The 22,011-nt window shown below is 43.8% G+C and overlaps 1 protein-coding gene and 1 long non-coding RNA gene across 2 annotated transcripts; one reads left to right on the top strand and one right to left on the bottom strand.

Annotated features, from left to right (window-relative positions):
- Positions 1-8,015, bottom strand: LOC123135471 (DExH-box ATP-dependent RNA helicase DExH12). Its single transcript, XM_044554550.1, has 5 exons — positions 7,860-8,015; positions 7,039-7,779; positions 4,671-6,920; positions 3,419-3,808; positions 1-3,317 (listed from the first exon to the last, which is right to left on the bottom strand). Exons 2-5 carry the CDS (start codon positions 7,762-7,764, stop codon positions 144-146), a joined length of 6,540 nt encoding a protein of 2,179 aa, XP_044410485.1. The 5' UTR covers positions 7,765-7,779; positions 7,860-8,015; the 3' UTR covers positions 1-143.
- Positions 8,016-20,113: 12,098 nt separating this feature from the next.
- LOC123135317 (uncharacterized) lies at positions 20,114-20,631 on the top strand. Its single transcript, XR_006465920.1, has 2 exons — positions 20,114-20,224; positions 20,406-20,631. It is a non-coding gene; the product is annotated as an uncharacterized lncRNA (long non-coding RNA).
- Positions 20,632-22,011: the final 1,380 nt, after the last annotated feature.

The following is a 22,011-nucleotide window of genomic DNA, read 5'->3' as shown; positions in this document are numbered from 1 at the left end:
TACGTGTGCATCATGTTACACTGAATCAAAGCTAAACTTCAGGTGTTACATTACAGACAAAAAGATGATAAGTTCCAGGTCACATAATATTGTCTACATAAGAGCAAAAACCCAGTATAAAAAAGAGTTTTGGGTGTTTGAAATTAGTCGCCTCCAGCTTCCTTGATGTCGATGGTGAACTCGTACTCCTGGTCGCAGCCGAGGTACGAGTCCGACATCAGGTAGATCATGTAGTCCTTCGTCCCTGGCTCCGCGGCGGCGGTGAACTCGAGCTTCACACGGGCCCTCTTCTGGAGGGTGACCCTCTTGATAGCCAGCAGCTGCTTGGTGGAGCTGTCGCCGACCACCAGCCACCACCCTTCCTCCTTGGTCTTGGGGAACCTGGGGGCGTGAACCGGGCCGACCTCGGAGTTGGGCAGGTTGGTCATGTCGCGCTCCAGAGTCACCTGCAAGGTCACGTTGTCACCGGCCCTTATGTCGTCGCCCTCGCGGACCTCGTAAGTCATGTCGACGTTGGGGAACCGCTTGAAGAACACGACGACATCCTGCAGCTCAGAGTTTGACAGCTGCAACAGGTCCCGCATCTCATCGATGCTCATCTCAGCCAGATCGAAGATGCTCTCGATGGGCTTCGCTTCATTTTCCTGGCATCTCCGGGCCAGGTCCCTCGTGAAGTGTGGGAGTTGGAGCAGCACAGAGTCACGATCCCACATGCCTTGCGTCACCATCTGGCTCAGCTCCATTGCATTCAGAGCCAGAGTGAGCCATCCGCTGCTGGAGATAACATCAACCATCGCCAGGAGCAGCCTATGGGCAGAAAGGAGGATCTCCCGTTGGTCGGCTGCCAGGTTCCCTACCACCGTGTGCCTTGCAAAGTGGGACTGCAGCAGGGCGTTGGCCTTGACATGTGGATCGCCATACTTGGGCTTGTCAATAGAAAACCTCTGGTGACGGACTAGCCTCTCAATGTATTCCTCTTCACCTGGGCGACTTGGAAGCTCTGCATATTCTGATGCCGAAGCTAGAATTTCCAGGAGGCCTTTCATCTTGGTCTTCTGAGTTAGCATCGAACTGAACCGTTCGATAGTGGTGTAGCTGATGTAGTAGTACGCAGCAATGAGACCAAGGTTGAGCGGCTTCAGGTACATATCCTCCTCTACAGCCACACATTTGCTTGACTCCAGGTCATTCAACACTGTCTCGATTAGCTCAGAAAGATGATCTGACAGATGCCTGTGACTTACACCCTGCAGATTGTAGTAGTTGGGGTTCTTGTTCAGCCGCCTGTACATGAAAGTCCATGTGAGATAGTCCACTGCATCTTGTTTGTTTTCTACGACACCCACAACAACCTCGGCATTCATATGATCATGCAAGAAATGGTGGAGATGACTCTCCACAGGGAAGGCCTCAAATAGGAACTTCTTGTAGTATTCCTTCCGAGGTGCATGGCACAATATAACACACTTCCCTGAGTTGTCTTGAAGAGGCCTGCTAGCATGACCCATCATCTGTAGCAGATCAGTGATTGGATAATCAGTATGAGCACTCTCCCGACCATCATAATACTGGGTTCCCATCACAACAACCAAATGAGCAGGCAATGATCTCCCCCAGCACATCGTGCTGCTTGCAACACACACTTGGATCCTCCCACCAAGAAAGAGCTGAGTCACAAGTTCCTGATCAAGGTCACTAAGGCCCTCATGCAAGTAGCCCACACCACACCTCAGCGTATTTTTAAGCGTTTCTTCATTGACACCTCCAATGAAAGTATCCATCTCATCTTGAGACCCAAGAAGGAACGGTGTACCGCCACCCTCAGCACTCGAGTATGCACACAAGTCCAACGCAGTCAACCTTGCATGCTTCCGTGTCGGCACAAACACCAGGGCAGGCTTACCACTCTTTGCATGTTGTGTGATGGCAGTGTATGTTGGCTTTGCCATTGCTTGCATTCTTGCCTCAAAATTTGCTATATCCACACCCTGGATGTGTATTTCCAATGGGACTGGCCGCACTGCTGGGGGGAAGTTGAAAAGACCATGAGCAGTAGCGCCAATCCATTCTCCAAGATCTTTAGCATTTCCAAGGGACGCTGAAAGCGCCACAATCCGGATGTTACTGCCAATATGACTTGAAATACGCCTCATCCGGGAAACAACTATTTCCAGGACATGTCCCTTCTCAGATCCAATTAGATGAAGCTCATCAACAATAAATAAGCTGACTTGCTGGACAGGTTTCCGTTGCTTCCACCGGCGAGAAAGTGCATCCCACTTTTCAGGAGTACTAATAATGATCTCCCCTTTGTCAAGAAGTTTCAAGTCAGCAGCAGTTTCGCCTGTTAGCTCAACTACACGGGCAAATTCACCAAATTTCTTTGACCAGTCTCTGTATCTTTCTTTGGCCAGAGCTTCAATAGGTGCTATATACACAACACGCATGTTGGTTTCCCCAGATACAGCCTTCTGGTGGTTCCTTAGTATAGCAAATTCCGCACATATAGTCTTCCCACTACCAGTTGGTGCAGCAACCAATACACTGTCATCACTATTATACAAGACAGTGAACACTTGAGTCTGGATGGGGTTGAAATGTTTAAAAGCACTATAAAGACCTTCATATCGTGCATTCCTCAATGCAGTGACAGGTAGTGGCTGCAGATCAAGCAATTCAGTTGGTGGAGCATATTTTTCTGGAAGAATCAAGTGCCTAAAGCAAACAGGGAGAATCGTCTGAGAACCAAGCCACTTGTCAGATACAACACGTATAAAATACTGAGGAGGCAGTGGCTCATATATCGGCACTGTAAAGTGAAGTGTGTGATCTTCATCCACGTATTGTTTCTTAAGCATGAAGTACTCATGGTGAAGAATGTACTCTCCATCATTGTCCTCGACTATAACCCAAAAAGGCTCAACATATCCATGTACCTTATCATCCCATAGGAAATCAGGTGTTATAGTCAGTTCGAAACCCAAAACCGTGCGAGTAATGGGTTGAACATGGGCAGAAAGGTTCAACTTCGGCAACTGGTGGATGCACCTGTGCAGCTGCTTCCCCATCTTTTGAAACCGGATTAGTTCACCGATTTCCTGCGATGATAGGTCATAGTACCTCTCCCAGGCCAATTCTTTTTTCTCCAGTTTCATCAGAATTTCCTTTGGAATACCAGGAAACTGGCGCAAGGGTGTTTGGACATTCCACATCTGCTTATCAATCATCTTGCAAAGATTCAGAGCCTTCTCTGCTAACTGAGCCCATCCCCTCTTCAGAACTATCTCAAAAAGTGCTCGTAGAAGTCGGCCAGCACTCTGTAACATTGAGAATAAGAGATGTAAGAATACTAGAAAAAACAAGCAAGCAGTTCAAAGTTCAAACTCAGTTATTGTATGGAACATAGAGAACATGTTACCTGTCTGATGTAGACCATATCAGAACCAAGGGAGAGGCCCTCCAGTTTCAACCTAGAAATATATGCTTGCAACAGCACATTGATCTTTGCACTGGGCTCCTCCAAACTCTCTTTTACAGGAATTGGCACACGATCCAAAAGCTTTGCCAGCTCCATCTTCTCATCTTGTCTGACACTAACATACTTAAACTCTTCACTCAGAGAGAACAATCGACACAGCTCAATATCACCCATCGTGGGCTTCAGATATTCATTGTATGTCGAAATAGTCCCATGACTAATGTAGTAATAACTGGCAATCCTTCCAAGGTCAGTAACCTGAAAGTATCCTGTTTTCCTGTCGTACTTTATCAAATTATTCCTATCCAGCAAATTTGCAGCAGAGTGCACCTGGAGCAGCACACCAAGAATCAGCAGTGGAACAGGCAAGAAGTACAAAATAAAGAGAGCATCTGAAGAACAATATTAACAATACCAATCATAAGGTAACTGCCAACTATGTTTCTCTGGTATTTCTCTTAAGATTTGGGACCAGTATCAAGATGCCCATACAACAAATAAATTAATAAGGAACTCATCCAATGAAAAGCAAATAGCTGAGAATTTCTTTTACTGTCACCACAAAATACCCAATACCACATTACTGATAGGATGAAGCCTCTTCGACCCTCATTTTTCCCAATTCTAAAAACCAATCTCAAGCAAACGCCTGCTTTATTACAACAAATATCCATGATAAATTTTGTATCTACATGCCTACCCATATTTGAACTTTAGAAAAAATTGGAAAATAAATTTCCATTAGAATGCCACATCTGTATGGGCTATGATGCTGTTACTGATACACAGAAATCAAGAAATCAAACAGACACTAATTACCAAAGAGGATATTTGTTCCATATGAACAATCTACAAAATGTGCAACTGCACAACATCTGGCATAAACAATACTAAGACGCAAAAAACTAATACTAGTGGAAGACACTTTCCCCTGGATGCAATTGCCCTAGTCAGGTAGAAACATGTTGCCTAGTCTATTCTCCACATATAAATACTGAACACCGCAACATACAGCAGGCAAATTTAACAATTGCTTATTTACTAAAGATTATATGCTCATGCACCTGTTGAACACCGCAATGTACAGCTAGTCCATATATGTAAGTGCAACACATGAAACAATGCTTGAAAATAGATCACCAAGATGATGGGGTTATGCAGCTTCAAAAAACAGAGCATAGCATGTACTTACCAAGTCAGCTCTCCTCTCATCTAGCGTTTTGTCCGTCTCCATGATATCTGCTGGTAAGCCATACAGCGTTGGATTCCGCAGCATCCGGATGTAGAGATAAGTGTAGCCAAGCCAAGAGCATGCTTCCCGAGCATTCTGAATAGTACCCAGAACAATCTCAGCATTTAACTGATCTGCCAACTTGGATATGAACTGACTCTCGATAGGCAGCTGTTGATTCATAAGGGAGAGATAGTATTGCAATTCACTGTGGCCAGTTAAGATTATTCCCTCTCCGTGTGTGTCATACTGAGGCCTACCTGCACGACCAAGCATCTGCATGACATCCAGAGGACTTAATTCTGTCCAAGCACCTTTTTCCGGATTATAAATCTGTGTGCCCTTTATAATAACAGTATGTGCAGGCAAGTTGACACCCCAAGCAAGGGTGGCTGTCGAAACAAGGACCTGTATATGCTTATCAGCAAAAAGTTCCTCAACAAGTTCACGGTCTACCCTTGCCATCCCAGCATGATGAATAGCAAACCCATACGGCAAGAGGTCCTTGAGATCACTGCTTTTGACAATATCTGTATGACTGCCAAGGATCTCCTGGCTTGCACTCTCATCCTTCAGAAAGCGAGTCAATGTATCATTCGCCAAGGCAGTGTCTCTGATGGCCCGAGCAGTTTTCGATGTCTCCTTCCTGGAGTGCACAAAAATAAGCACCTGATGCTTACCAGCAGAAGCCATTACTTTCTCATAACAGATCTCATTCATCAACTGAAACCTCTGCAGTGGCTTCCTCACAGTGATCCCAATGTACTGCTGAGCAAGAGGGCAAGGCCGGTAACTGTTATCAAAATGGAAGAGACCCTCAGAGCGAACACGCAGGAATACAGCAACATCTTCATAGTTTGGAAGAGTTGCAGAGAGGCCAACTAGGCGAATATGTTCCTTGGTCGTCTCAATCTGCCGTACTGTTCTAGAAACAATACTCTCCAGGACAGGCCCTCTGTTGTCATGAAGCAGATGGATCTCATCGATGATCAGAAGCTTTACCATTTGAGTGTATGTTCTGTCCCCAGATTTCCTCGTGACAATATCCCACTTCTCAGGTGTGGTGACGATGATCTGTGTATCATCAATCTGTTGTTTTGTCAGGTTCTGGTCTCCACTGAGCTCCCTAACATTAACATTGAAGTCTTTAAGCCGTGCCGACAAGTTTCCAACAACTTCAGCAACCAGAGCTTTCATTGGGGCCACATAGACAATTTTGTACTTGCTATTATCAAACTCACCATCCTTCATATGCAAACCAATCTGGTGAAGAATTGTAAGCACAGCCACATTGGTTTTACCAGCACCAGTTGGAGCACAGAGAAGGATGTTGTCTGGTTTGAAAAGGGCAGTATCATAAACCTTGCTCTGGACCCTGTTCAGTTGCTGCATTCCAGCAAAAGCCGGTTGTGCCCACCCTGGGATATCAGATATCTTAACAATCTTCTCTCCAGTTCCATATGGCCTAGGTTTCAACGCTGGCACATGGACTTCCTCATAGCCCTTATGAGGGGTTCTGAATGATCCCTCGGGAAGTTCACATTTCTTGTTGGCCATCAAGAGACCACCTTGGTGGAAGGAGAGGCTATCGAGATCAAGCAGTTGCCTCTGGCCCTTTAGCCATCCACTCTCCGTATCCCGCTCAACTGCCCGACGCTCCCTTGGACCATCAGCGCCAGCACTGTCATTGTTAAGAAGCCTCTTAGCCTCATCCCTGATACTTTTCTCCAGATTCTTCTGCCTCTCCTTTGCAGAGGCTCTCGTTGCATGTAGCTGCTCCAATATTGGAGCTAAGCTTGGGTTATCCATCATCTCTTCCTCTATCTTCTTCCGCTCTTCCTGATCTTCAGCCCTGGCCAAGCGGGTACACCAGACTATCTTGAACCGGTTGCGCAGTACCAACTTAATGAGATCGAATTTCTCATAGTCCAACTCCATGACAAGGCGATTCTCGACATCTCTGTCATCACCCACAGCAATTATCTTCAATATCTCCTCGGCAAGCTTCTGGCTCTGCTGGGGATCAATATCTTCGTATGCTTGTGTTATCTTCCTCTGCAGCCAGTAAGCATCAATGTCCTGCACGTTTATGTTCAGCCCCTCGTTGGAGTTCTGCATATCATCGTCGTCCAACTCGCCGCCCATCTGCATACCACCAGGACGGTTCAACTCAGCCACATCGTCATCATCTTCATCCAAGTCATCTTGCACCTGATCCAGGCAAAACAATGAAGGTTACACACACAAGCATACATATGGTATGTTCCAGTCAGGAACAGGCAAGAGAAATAGAGAAAGACTGTAAGCACAATGGGCTACCGGTATGTACCTGATCAAAATCACTTTCCTCGTCATCTTCATCCTCCTCGAACTCGACAGCAACTCCGATATCATCATCCATGGTCGCGTCCCCACCATCACCAGAAGGAGCAGCAGCAGGGTCACTGGCGTCATGGAAATCAGTGATGAGCTTCCCAATGGAGACGAACTGGTCGAACATGGCGCTGGAGATGGGGTTGAGGAGCTTCTCAATCTCCTTCTTCTTGTCAGGGTTCTTGATCTTGTCATTCTTGAGGACGGCGAGCACCTCATCGGCAGCGCCCCCAAGCACGTCAAGCGGCTGGCCCCCAAACTGCTGCTGGATGACGCTGAGCATGGCCTCGTAGGCGGCGCGCGTCTCCTTGGTCTGCGGCTTGTAGACAACGTCGTCGGCGAGGGAGAGCACGCTCTCCTCGCGCTGGGCGGCGGAGGAGCGGCGCCTGCGCTTGCGGGGCTGGTCGGCGTCGGCGTCGGCCCCGCCAGCGGAGGCGGCGTCGCGCTCCTTCTTCTTGCGGGACTTGGTGAGGCGGTCCTCGAGCTCGGGGGGCTTGGCCTGCACGGCGCGGTCGCCGAAGCTCCTCTTGTCGATCCGGCCCCAGAGCGTCTCGGGCTCGCCCGTGGGCTCGTGCGTGTCCCGCGGCCGCGAGTCGGTGGTGAGCACCAGGCTCGAGTTGGCGCGGTACTCGTACTGCTTGAACCGCGCGTGCGCCTCCGCGCCGCCTCCCAGGTTCGCCATCTCGCCGCCTCGCCGCTGCGGGGTCACGGAGGAGGAGCGGTCAGGCGCGGATCGAGCTAGGGTTTTGGAAGCTAGGGTTCTGAGGGTGTTGTTACCTGTGGGTCGGCCGGCGAGCGGAGCTAGCGGGGGCGGCTCCCGCCGCCTCGGGTGGTGGCGGCGGCGGCCTCGGGCGGCGGCGTCGTCGGCGTCGGGGGCGGGGGAGGAGGGGGGATGGATTTGGGGGGGGAGAGAAGGCGGCGGGGCGGAGATTGGATTGGACTCGGGAATATAGCCTAGGTCATCAGGCCAGGCCGGGTCGGTTCGAGACGACGGAATGAACCGACGCAGATCGGGGCCTGGGACGGCCCGTTTGGGTCAGCTGTACTGGGGCCTGAGAGGGGGATAAGAGGGCCAACCTTCTCTGTTGCATTCGGCCTCGACGCAACGGGTCATCTAGTCGTAGTATAAGGTCACTCAAAAAAAATCTAGTCATATAAGAATCCCTAAAAGAAAAACTAGTCATATAAGATTTTTCTCAAAAAAAAATGTCTAGTCATATAAGATCACCAGTGCCACGTGGACAAAGAAAAATGGTCAAACATGACGTATAGCAGCGCAATAGATCATATACTCTGTTTGGATGTTGATATTCAAGACCATGGAATTGGATCGGGCTCAATTCAAATCTCCCTGACTTTTTCATGTTGACATTGAACCTAAATTCTGTTGTTCAGACGTGCAAAGAATTCACACTTGGAACTCGCATGTGAGAGGCTCAACTTCGAAGCTTGTTTGGATGGCCATTCGCTACGTTGGAATCGCTCATTTTTCATATGAATGTTGTACTTTGATGTAATGTCTAAAACTAAATTATATGTGAATAATTATATATCAAAAATACAAATCTAAGCATCAAGTATTTGTACAACATATGAATCAACAAAATTGTGCAGTCGATCAAGCATGAAAAGGGACCAAAATCAAATTTTGTATCAACATCACACGGCTAACAGACGCACATCATGCATGACCCACATCAAATACTTTGGATCTGCCTGCTGTGGATCCATGCTCAAATACATTGACCTGCAAAAGGGAAAAAATCTCAGCATACAAGCACATACGATGGGCAGTCACTACGGGCGGGGATTAGAGAAGATTAGAGGGTTAGGGTACGGTTGCCATGGGGCTAGAGAAAGAAGCACCCATGGGGGGGGGAAGAGGTTGCCCGTGTCATCAGCCACGGAGGCGGACATGTGGTGGTGGGTCAGGAAGACGACAGCTAGGGGAGGTGAGCGCGCGTGGAGATTGGCGCACGCGAAGGAGGGGCGGATCCGCCGAAGAGAAGAGACAGGAGGGTGGCGAAGAGGGAATGACCTGCGTCGTCAGGAGCTCCGCATCGCACCTCTGTCCGCCTCTTCTCCTGCTCGTCCGCCTGTTCTGTTGGAAATATGCCCTAGAGGCAATAATAAAATGGTTATTGTATTGACCAGAAACTTAAATACATGTGTGAATACATAAACTACACTGTGTCCCTAGTAAGCCTCTACCAGACTAGCTCGTTGATCAAAGATGGTTATGGTTTCCTAACCATGGACATGAGTTGTCATTTGATAACGGGGTCATGTCATTAGAAGAATGATGTGATGGACAGACCCAACCATAAGCTCAGCATTAGATCGTTTAGTTATTTGCTATAGCTTTCTTCATGTCAAGTATCAGTTCCTTAGACAATGAGATCATGCCACTTTCGGATACCAGAGGAATGCCCTTTGTGTTATCAAACGTCTCTTCGTAACTGGTTTTTTAGGGGTAAAACCAAACTTTATTAAGCAAATTCCACAAATAGTGGGATACATGTTTGGTCATGGGGTTCAGTAAGCCACAGGTGGTGACCCCTAGCTAGAAAAAGCTCGCGGTTGCATTTGTGTGCGTGTTAAAATCAAGAAGTGGGTGAGTCATCCAATCTGCATGGGAAGTGGATCCTCTAACATTAAGGAGGGAAGTCGCCTAAGTTACAGTGTAATCTAGTGCAAAACAAAGAAGGAAAGTCAGAGGCACGGTAGTGAATATTGTATTTATCTACTGTAGCAGGTTATGTGAGTGGTTACTGTTCATGTAAATAAATTTGGAATTAATTTTATTATATCATAATTTTGTTTGTATGTAATTTTGTAAATGCATACCATGGATTTGTAATTTACAAATTAATTCAAGTCATTTTGGCCTTAATCATATAAATATGAAGGAGGAAAGTTAGGGAATTGTAGGTTAGGTGACTTTTCTTCTTCATGTTAGAGGATCCACTTCCATCTGCATGGGATGCAAGTGGTGGATGGTGCCACCGGTAAACCATCTCTTGTTTGCTGATGACGACCTGCTATTCTTTAAGGCAAACGGTATGGGTGCCTAATGAGGTGAACCTTGTACTGGATACGTACTATCAAGCGAGAGGACGGCAAATCAATTACTCAAAATCGTCCATATTTTTCGGCAAAGGGGTTCCAGATAATACCATACAGGAGAGCAAAGCCTTGCTAAATGTGCCAAATGGAACACCGAATGAAAAATAATTGGGGATGCCCTCGGACATAGTGAGCTCAAAAAATGGGGCTTTCAAGTACCTCAAGGACCGCTTATGGAGTAAAATTGGGGATGGATAGCAAACACTATGTCCTCGGCAAGGAAAGCAGTTGCGCAGGCATTGCTACTTTTTTCAATGTCATGCTTCAAGCTTCCGAGAGGATGAACCACCCATGCCCAGATCGGGTCCTGGGCCAGTACAATGCGATCGAGGCCTTCCTTGGTGGGCCCTGGAGGAGGGATAAAAGGGCCTAGCTTCTCAGTTACATTTGTCCTTGATGCAACGGGTGGATCCTATTTGACGCTCGTGAGCGTCCAAATGTCGGGGCTTCACTGAAGGCACTCCGAATTGGGCCGGCCCAGGTAGGCGTCGCTGTTTTTCTATTTCTTTTTGCTTTCTTTTTTTGTTTCTTTTTTTCTGTTTTCAATTATTTGTTCTAAACTAAAACACCGAACTAACTTCGGAAAATATCTTTATGCAAAGATGTCCAATGAAATTTGAATATTGTTCAATGGATATCACAAAAATGTTCAATGTGTACTTAAAAATTGTTTATCATGTATCACAAAAATGTTCAATATATATTTAAAAATTGTAAAACGTATGTAAAAAAATGTTCAATGTATATTTCGGAAAAATTCAACGCATATAAAAGAATCAACAAACATTTGGAATTTCAAATTCTTTGTTCACGTTTTCAATAATTGTTCAGGTTTTAATATTTTGTTAGAATTTTGATATTTATTCACGATTTTAGAAATTTATTCGAATATTTTAAGGAAAATCGTTCACATTTGTTTCCAAGAATTGTTAAAAAAACAAGAAAAAAAACAGATCTATCGCAGTACATTGTACTTTAATATTGGCGCTGCAATTTAGCCATACTCAATACCTTGCTCGTGTGGTTGGCGATCTGGATGTTCATAGAAGAACAAGCCACTCGATAAAGAAAGAAATAGGCGATGGAGATGGTGGTCAAATCTTTTGGACCGATGACGGTTATGGTGGTCCCCTGGTGACGTTCTGGAGCCGCGTGCAGCCAAAAGGCCAAACAAATATCCTCCTTTTCTCGCTTCCATCCTTTGCTCGCTCGTGATTTGATAGGTATCAGGCCCACACACAGACCCCTTCATCCTCCGCTAAGGACACCCTCCAACTAGTTGTGCCGTCATTTACATTGCCATTAACTTCAACACTACAGAAGTTCTACTTTTCAAATATATTGTTTATATGTTAACTATCCAGTTGTAAGAAAACATGACCTATTAAAATGTAATATGTGCAGGGCCGGCCCTAGGGGGTGCGAACAGGCGACCGCCCCGGGCCCCCAAAAGTCAGGGGGCCCTCCGAGGAGGTTTGTGTACGTACAGGAGCTCGCCGGCCCTAGGGTGAACTTTTTTTTAGAATTCGGTGAACTTTTTTCCGAATTCGATGAACTTTTTTTGAATTCGGTGAACTCTTTTTAAAATTCAATGAACTTTTCCCGAGGTCAAAGTTGCCTGTACACTATTTGATGAACTTTTTCCTCAAAATCCATGAACCTTTTTTTCAAAATCGTGAAATTTTAAATCAAAATTGATGGACGTTTTTCAAATACGTGAACTTTTTTCAACATCCCGTGAACTACTTTCAAATTCGTGAACTTTTTTACGAAAATCGATGAACTTTTAAAAAAAATTATGAACCATTTACAAAATCTGGTGAACTTTTTTTACCAAAATCGATGAACTTTTTTCAAATCCGTGTTTTTTCCCCAAAATGTCGTGAACTTTTTCCAAATTCATTAATGTTTTCTCAAAATTGTTGAAATATTTTCGATTTTTTTGATCATTTCTTTGAAAATCCGTGAATTGTTTTTCCACATCGATGAACCTTAAAAAAACTGTGGATTCTTTTTCAAATTTACGTGTTCTTAAAAAAAATTGTTGTGGGACCCAGACAAGTCATATAATATGTTTTCGGAAATCGCACATCAAAGTCATCCTAGTGCAGCGGTAAATGAGCCAAGTCAGTCGTGGTGGCGTGTGTGTTTGAATCCCAGTTCTGTCATATTTTTCCTGCTGTTTTGGTTTTTTGAGCATATGGACGTGAGCAGCGCTGGGCCGGCCCATTATTGCGCACCTTCGGGCGCCCTCTACCCTAAGCGGCGCTGAGGGCGCCGAAGAGGAGCTCTCGCCTCAGCCTCTCGCGTCGCCTGCTGCTAGGCCTAGGATAGAAAAGTTAGAGATAATGGGCCGGCCCATGTTTGCGCGTACATGCAAATGACGTGGAGAGGAAAGGAATCGATCAATCCCTGATTGTTTTTTCTAAGGCCGATTCCCAATTCTTTCTCGATCGAACAGGTAACAGGAAATTATTGTCGAAAGAGAAGCCTACAGATTATCAAAAAAAGACAGGAAATTATTGTCGAGCGCTCGAATCATTACACGCACATAGTCAGATTACAAAGAAAGAGAAGGTACTATACTACTATGCGTCTATGCCCTAGCAGGTTTTTTCATGATATTAGATTAAGATCTTTCTTAATTAATATAATATCTCCATAGCTTTGCACTAATTTTAAAAGCAAATTGTTCATTTCAATTGCAGCACGGCCATGTCGGGTTTGGGTAGAAAGTATCCATCGGGAAGTGAAAAAGGAAAAAGGAACGCGGTAGATGAGATGAAAGGAGCATCGAGAGGATCCCTTTTAAATATTATAAGAGCGATACGAGCACTTGAGAAAATCCAGACAAGCTGGCAATAGTTCCTGCAGATGACCGAACTAGTGTTGATGAGGAGGATGCTGGTCATACTCCTATGGAAGACAATGTTGACATCAACATGGATGATACCAATGTGAGTGATCATGAGCCCATATTTAATTCGTCTGTGACATGATCTGTTAGTGTTGATGAGGAAACGGTTGTTACTGTGGATATTTATGATCCAAGTAATTGGGGTAATCTTAATAACAAAGCAAGGGACATATTAGTGGAAAAAGGGGCCTAGAATGGAAGAAGAAAACATTAAATGTTAGGAGAGAATTGTTATCGATTTTTCTTGAGTAATGGCTATCATTAGCGATTTTTGCATCACAAAATGTTAGGAGAGAATCTTGAAGCTAATATATAAAACATTATTTGATATATACAATGATTTTGTATGTACTTAATTGTTTTCTTTGATACAAATTTACACCTTCCCCGGAGGACCCCGGATTGTACTTTCGCCCCGGGCCCCTGATATCTCAGGACCGGTCATCAATATGTGGCCTTGTGCAATGGACCAAAACAAAATAGATAGTCCAAAATTGTGTAGTAACTATCTGAATATGTTAGAAATTTGTATGCACATGTGCAAACAACTTGAATAGGTAGTAAATGTCTAAATTATTATACTCCATATATTTCTTTGCTCATATATTCTTTTAGAGTGGCTTTCATGCACATAGAGCCACATGTCGATAAAATATCATAATTACAACATGCATCTATAATTCTATATGTTAAATGTCTATATTATAATACTCCATATATTTGGTGGTTCATATCTTGGTGCAGATTGGCTTTCATGCAGATCGAGCCACATGTCGATAGAATATCAGAATTGCAGCATGCATATGTATAACTTAACTGTCTACATTATTATACCCCGTAAATTCGGTGGTTCGTATCTTCTTTCAGAATGGCTTTCATGCGGATAGAGCCATATGTTGATAGAATATCAGAATTGCAGCATGCAAGCTTCCTCCCAGGATCGGGACAAAGCTAGGCGGGTGTTGTGGCAAGAGATAACAAAGGCCTAGTGTTCTTCTCTGCTAGCAAGACGATGAACACATGTAAGTCAGTGGAGGAAGCTGTGGGTCAGGCCATCCTATTGGGCCTGACGGCACTGGCAAGGCTGTACAGGGGACAGATCATAGTTGAGATGGATAATGCAATGATGGCCAAGGAGATCAGTGTCAAATGGACTAGTCGATCAGAGTGCTTCTGGATAGCCTACGAAATAAAAAAAATGTGATGCCAATGTTTAGCTCAGTTCAAGTAAAAGCTATCAAAAGGGGACAAAACAAGCTAGCTCATGAACTTGCGGTCAAAGCAAGGAAGTATGGAGACTGTCTATTGATCACGAAGGTGCTCGGCGCGCTCCATTCGCTGATGCTATCTGAATATACCGATTGAGTTATGGGGTTGTTGGGTAGTTATCCTAAAAAAAGAATTGCAGCATGCATGTAGAACTTAATTCATATCTTCTTTCTCAATGGCTTTCATGCAGATAGAGCCACATGTCCATAGAATATCAGAATAGTGATACTTCTTGAGTTTGCGTTGGTTTTTCCTTGAAGAGAAAAATGGTGATGCATCAAAGTAGATATAAGTATTTCCCTCAGTTAAGAACCAAGGTATGAATCCAGTAGGAGGTACACCAAGTCTCCAATGGATGCACCTACACAAACAAACAAATTCTTGCACCCAACGCGAAAAAGGGGTTGTCAATCCCTTCACGGTTACTTGCAAGAATGAGATCTCATAGTGATAGGTATAAAATATAAATAAAAGTGCAAAATAAAGTAAAGGTAAATAAATTGCAGCAAGTTATTTTTGTATTTTTGGTTTTATAGATCTGAAAATAATATGATAGGAAATAGACCCGAGGGCCATAGTTTTCACTAGAGGCTTCTCTATTGAAAGAACGCATATGGTGGTTAAACTAATTACTTTGAGCAATTGATAGAAAAGCGCACAGTTATGACGATATCTAAGGCAATGATCATTAATATAGACATCACGTCCGTGACAAGTAGACCGACTCCTGCCTGCATCTACTACTATTACTCCACATCGACCGCTATCCAGCATGCATCTAGTGTATTAAGTTAACAAGAACGGAGTAACGCCTTAAGCAACATGACATGATGTAGAGGGATAAATTCAAGCAATATGATATAAACCCCATCTTTTCATCCTTAATGGCAACAATACAAATATGTGCCTCGCTACCCCTACTGTCACTGGGTGAGGACACCGCAAGATTGAACCCATCCCAAAGCACCTCTCCCATTACAAGATAGATCAATCTAGTTTGCCGAACCAAATCAGTAGATCGGAGAGAAATACAAAGCTATCTTAATCATGCATAAAAGAGTTCCGAGAAGACTCAAATAATATTCATAGATAATCTGATCATAAATCCACAATTCATTGGATCTCAACAAACGCACCGCAAAAGAATATTACATCGAATAGATCTCCAAGAACATCACGGGGAACATTGTATTGAAAATCCAAGAGAGAGAAGAAGCCATCTAGCTACTAGCTATGGACCCATAGGTCTGTGAAAAATTACTCACACATCATCAGTAGGGCAGCAAGGTTGATGTAGAAGCCCTCCGTGATCGAACCCCCTTCTGTCAGAGTGCCAGAAAAGGCCCCAAGATGGGATCTCACGAGAATAGAGGCTTGCTGCAGCGGAAAAGTCTTTTTTTTGTATGCCTTCTGGTATAAGGGCAATAATTGGGTATTTATAGAGCTGATATTAGGGTTAGAGGGGCTATGTGGGGCCCACAAGCTCATAGGGCGCCCCCTACAGCGCGCCTGGTGAGCTTGTGGCTCACCCGTGGCCCTTCTGGCCACCTCCCGAAGCTTTGCGGGTGTCTTATTGTCCAAGAAAAATCGTCAAAAAGTTTCGTTCTATTTGGACTCCGTTTGGTATTGATTTTCTATAAAAGACAAAAACAAGGGAAAAACAACAACTAACACTGGCACTAGGTTAATAGGTTAGTCCCAAAAAATGATATAAAATAGCATAATAATGCCTATAAAATATACAGGATGGATAATATAATAGCATGGAACAATAAATTATAGATACGTTGGAGACATATCAAGCATCCCAATCTTAATTCCTGCTCGTCCTCGAGTAGGTAAATGGTAAAAACAGAATTTTTGATGTGGAATGCTACCTAACATGGTTATCAGTGTAATCTTTCTTATTGTGGCATGAATATTCAGATCCATAAGATTAAAAACAAAATTTTAATATTGACATAAATAATAATAATAATACTTCAAGCATACTAAATAAAGCAATCATGTCTTCTCAAAATATCATGGGTAAAGAAAGTTATCCCTACAAAATCATATAATCTTGTCATGCTCTATCTTCATCACACGAAGTATTTATCATGCACAACCCCGATGACAAGCCAAGCAATTGTTTCATCTTTTAATGTTCTCAAGCTTTTTCAACTCTCACGCAATACATGAGCGTGAGCCATGGATATAGCACTATAGGTGGAATAGAATATGATGGTGGAGGTTCTGAGGAGAAGACAAAAAGGAGATAGTCTAACATCAACTAGGCAAATTAATGGGCTATGGAGATGCCCATCAATTGATATCGATGCAAGTGAGTAGGGAATGCCATGCAACAGACGCACTAGAGCTATAAGTGTATGAAATCTCAAAAGAAAACTAAGTGGGTGTGCATCCAACTTGCTTGCTCACAAATATCTAGAGCGATTTGAGGAAGCCCATCATTGGAATATACAAGCCAAGTTCCATAACGAAAAATTCCCACTAGCATATGAAAGTGACAAAATAGGAGACTCTCTATTATGAAGAACATGGTGCTACTTTGAAGCACAAGTGTGGAAAAGGATAGTAACATTGTCCAGTCTCTGTTTTCTTTCATTTTTTCTTTTCTTTTTCTTTTTCTTTTTTCTTCTTATTTTTGGGCTCTTTGGCCTCTTTTTTATTTTAAGTCCGGAGCCTCATCCCAACTTATGGGGGAATCTGTTGGAAATATGCTCTAGAGGCAATAATAAAGTGGTTATTATTATATTTCTTTGTTCATGATAATCATTTATTATCCATGCTATAATTGTATTGACCGGAAACTTAAATACATGTGTGGATACATAGACAATAGCATGTCCCTAGTAAGCCTCTACCGAACTAGCTCGTTGATCAAGGATGGCTATGGTTTCGTAGTTAGAGACATGAGTTGTCATTTGATAACGGGACCACATCATTGGGAGAATGATGTGATGGACAAGACCCAAACTATAAGCATAACATATGATCATGTCAGGTTTATTGCTATCATTTTATGCATGTCAAGTATTCATTCCTATGACCATGAGATCATGCAACTCACCGACACCGGAGGAGTACCTTGCGTGTACCAAATGTCTCAACGTAACTGTATGACTATAAAGGTGCTCTACAGGTATCTCCGAGGGTGTATGTTGAGTTAGCATGGATCAAGACTGGGATTTTTCACCCCATATGATGGAGAGGTATCTCAGGGCCCACTCGGTAATACAACATCACAATAAGCTTGCAAGAGATGTGACTAATGGGTTAGCCACATGATCTTGTATTACGGAACGAGTAAAGAGACTTGCTGGTAACGAGATTGAACTAGGTATGGAGATACTGACTATTGAATCTCGGGAGAGTAACATACCGATAGACAAAGGGAACTGCATACGAGATTAGCTGAATCCTTGACATCGAGGTTCGACCGATAAGATCTTCGTAGAATATGTAGGAACCAATATGGGCATCCAGGTCCTGCTATTGGTTATTGACCGTAGAGGTGTCTCGGTCATGTCTGCATAGTTCTCGAACCCGCAGGGTCCACACACTTAACGTTTGGTGACGATATAAGTATAGTTGAGTTGTTTTGGTGGTAACTGAAGGTTGTTTGGAGTCTCGGATGAGATACCGGACATGACAAGGAACTCCGGAGTGGTTCGGAGGTGAAGATTGATATCTAGGACGAAGGGTATCGGAGTTCGGAATTGTTCCGGGGGTACCGGGTTATGGCCAGGATGACCGAAAGGGGTTTCGGTGGCCCCGACAAGTGTTCGGGGCCCTCATGGGCCAAGGGGAGGGAGCACACCAGCCCACTAAGGGGTTGTGCGCCCCCTCACGCCATCCTACAAGACCATGAGGGATGGTGCGCCCCCTTAGGGCTGCCTCCCCCTTCCTTGGGGGCAAGGCACCTAGGGGGGCCACCCAAAACCCATCTAGGGTTGCCCCTTGTGGCCGCCGCCCCCCTAGGGAAACCCTAGGGCGCCTCCTCCTCCCTCCTTCCCCCTATATATAGTGGGGTAGAGGGAGGGCAGCCGCACCCAATCCATGCCACGACGCTTCCCTTCCTCTCCCTCGTAGCCCTCTTCCTCTCCATAGTGCTTGGCGAAGCCCTGCTGAGATTCCACCACCACCACCGCCACCACGTTGTCGTGCTGCCGGAGGACTCGAGCTACTACTTCACCATCGTTTGCTGGATCAAGGAGGTGAAGGCATCATCAAGCCGTACGTGTGTTGAACGCAGAGGTGCCGTCTATTCGACACTTGGATCGAGAGTTCGCGGGACGGATCGTGATTGGACCGCGAAGACTTCGACTAAATCAATTGCATTTCTTAACGCTTCCGCTTAGTGATCTACAAGGGTATGTAGATGCAATCTCTCCTCTTATAGATGTTCATATCCTAGATTAATCTTGGTGAGCGTAGGAAATTTTTGTTTCCAATGCAACGTTTCCCAACAGTGGCATCATGAGCTAGGTCTTTGCGTAGATGACATCAAGAGTAGAACACAAAGGAGTTTGTGGGCGTTGATATTCAAATTTCTTCCTTCCTTGGTCTTTTCTTGATTCAGCGGTACTGTGGGATGAAGCGGCCTGGGCCAACTTTACATGTACACGTAGATGAGACCGGTTCCATCGACTGACATCTGACTTCATTGCATAAATTGGCTGGCGGGTGTCTGTCTCTCCCACCTTAGTTGAATCGGGTTCGGCGAAGGCGATCCTTGTATAAGGTTAAATATCAACTTGCATATCACCGTTGTAGTTTTGCGTAGGTAAGAATCGTTCTTGCTAGATACCCATAGCAGCCACGTAAAACATGCAATAATATTAGAGGACGTCTAACTTGTTTTTGCAGGGTATGTTATGATATGATATGGACAAAGACATGATGATATATATTTGATGTATGAGATGATCATGTTTGTAATAGTTTATATCGACTTGCATGTCGATGCATACGACAACCGACAAGAGCCATAGGGTTGTCTTTAATTATTGTATGACCTGCGTGTCAATCATTAACCATCGTGTAATGCTTTACTTTATCGCTAAACGGCAGAAAAGTAGTAGAAGCATGATTGTCATGAAAACTCCGATGGCAACATGGTGATGAAGCTTCGTGGGTGTCTTATTATCCAAGAAAAATCATCAGAAAGTTTCGTTCCACTTGGTATTGATTTTCTGTGAAAGACAAAAACAAGGAAAAATCAACAACTAGCACTCGACACTAGGTTAATAGGTTAGTCTTAAAAAATGATATAAAATAGCATAATAATGCCTATAAAACATCCAAGGTGGATAATATAATAGCATTGAACAGTCAATAATTATAGATACATTGACGACGTATCAAATAGCAGCATGCATGTAGAAGTTAAATGGCTACATTATTATACTCCATAAATTCAGTGATCCGTATCTTATTTCAGAATGGCTTTCATGTAGATAGAGCCACATGTCGATAGAATATTAGAATTGTAGCATGCATGTAAATGTTAAATGTTTACAGTATTATACTCCATAAATTTGGTGGTTCGTATCTTCTTTCATAATGGCTTCCATGCAGATATAGCCAAATCTTTTAGATAGAATATCAGAATTGCAACATGCATATCTTCTAGATAGGATCACATAATCATTTCTTTGACTTTTTTAGGTCTCATCTTTCGAGGCTATAAGATAGGGTGTGGCCTCTTCTGATGCGTGGATCTCATGCCTGCTTACTTTGGGACTGTTTATTCTTGGAGTCATGGGAGTGGTCAAGATGACAGGACTGTTATGCCTGTTCTTGCTCATGCCACTTTTACTTCCTGGTAAGCGTTGTCTGAAAATTTCACATGAAGAACAAGGAACTTCCTCATTGCATGTTTTATACTTTGTTTCCTCCTATGTGAAATTTGTACTCCATGCCACAACTTTTTATCCCGTTCCTTTGTGGGACATCATAAGATCTAAATTTCTTTTTATACACAAAATTATGTGATTATTTTGTAGGTTCGGAAGCAAAGATGTGCACTCGAGATAGCCGGACCTATACGTCTGTACCATGCAAGCATGATCCTTGTGTTGATGCATGCCGCAAGGAGGGCTTTAACGAAGGGTTTTGTTACCTATTCTACAGAACTTGTACGTGCCAATGGGAGTGTTGAATAAGAAACATGTCGCAACTATCATAGGGTGCGTGTAACAAATAATAATGTTGAGTAGTATGATGACTTGACAATTGAGCAATGCAAGAGGTTGAGAATCTATCAAATATTCCTTAATTCTATATCAATTAATAAAGGAGGGTGCGTTTTTCCAAATGTTTGGATTCTCCCTACGTCACATGTGCCAAAATTATTGATATTGGTCGCGAGCCATGTAAGTGGGCTTCCTTGGCCTGCACCTGGGCTAACAATTATCAATGTCCATGGCGAGCGATGTGAGTGGGCTTCCTAGCAGGGTGGATAAAAAGAGTTGCTTGTGTGGGGGACCGAGCCCATGACCTCCACTGCCGACCTAAAGGTTGTTTATTAATTAATAGTCCCACGTCACTCTTTTACTTTAAATCACACTAACTTATATACGTGTAATAGAGGGCGAGCTATATGTCCCATTTACCGAAGAGAAATCAAGAAATTACCTTCACCTATGGCTGCACATACGAGTGAGAGATTTCGTGGGAACAGACCCCCAAATCGAACATTTTATCTGTCCACAGGTCGATGGGGACCAGTTTGCAGACGATGATGTGAGAGTCGATCATCCAATGCTATACCTTAAATGTTTTTTTATTCACTTAAAAAATAGCAGCAAATAACTTTCCGTCAAATTAGCAGCCTTCCGCGTGATTACATGTGGCCGATATCATCTGCCTACTAGTGATTAGGAGCTTCCACCATCCAGCTATGTGATGTGCACTACTCCATATGTGATTAGGAGCTTCCGCCATCCAACGATGCAAATCAAAGGAGTTTCCGTCATTCATTCCTATGTGATTAGTAGAGTTAGGCGATGTGCGCTATGTGATCAGGAGCTTTCACCATCATGTCAATCTAGCTTCCGCCAAATCCATCATGTGCTTCTGCCAAATTCTGAAGTAGCACTACTAGCTTCCGCCAAATGCTACGCTAATTAGCAGCCTTCCGCCAAATAGCAAAATTTTTAGCCGTGCATACATATGGAGTGAGAGGATGAGTGGTGCCTTATGGTTTGTCAAACGATGTCCGGACTTCCGCAAAGCCTTTCTGGTTTGCTTCCAGTTTGCCGAAAAACAGGGTCTGGATCAGTCCACGGACCGATGGGTTACCGCGTTGGATGACAAACTAGGTCAAACTAATTCCGAATGTATGCAGATAGCTTGAGAGTGCGCGTTAGAGATGCCCTTATTGTGTCTAGAGCACATCATGTATTCTGACCAATCAAAGTGTGCATGCGTATACTGGAATAGGCGAAAGTACTATTAAGCTCCCGAGCTCAAATGCTCCCGAGCTCAAATGCTCCCTCATGAATAGTAAAATCAAAAAAATACTAAAAATATTAAAAAATTCTGAAATTCTTTTGGGTTAAACTTTGACAAATGTTTTCTACATGCTTGCAAAATTTCAACACAAAATGA

The sequence above is a fragment of the Triticum aestivum genome, chromosome 6B (genome assembly GCF_018294505.1).
Source record: "Triticum aestivum cultivar Chinese Spring chromosome 6B, IWGSC CS RefSeq v2.1, whole genome shotgun sequence".
Classification (NCBI taxonomy): domain Eukaryota; kingdom Viridiplantae; phylum Streptophyta; class Magnoliopsida; order Poales; family Poaceae; genus Triticum; species Triticum aestivum.
The sequence above is the reverse complement of the archived record's forward strand: the minus strand, read 5'-3'. Positions and strand labels throughout refer to the sequence as shown.

Bases quoted from the DNA above. Each gene is read 5' to 3' on its own strand.
- LOC123135471 (XM_044554550.1), bottom strand. From the start codon at position 7,764: ATGGCGAACCTGGGAGGCGGCGCGGAGGCGCACGCGCGGTTCAAGCAG. The intron at 6,921-7,038 runs GTACATACCGGT...TGCCTGGATCAG, and splicing joins AGGAAAGTGATTTTGATCAG to GTGCAAGATGACTTGGATGA. The intron at 3,318-3,418 runs GTAACATGTTCT...TCAATGTTACAG, and splicing joins ATATGGTCTACATCAGACAG to AGTGCTGGCCGACTTCTACG.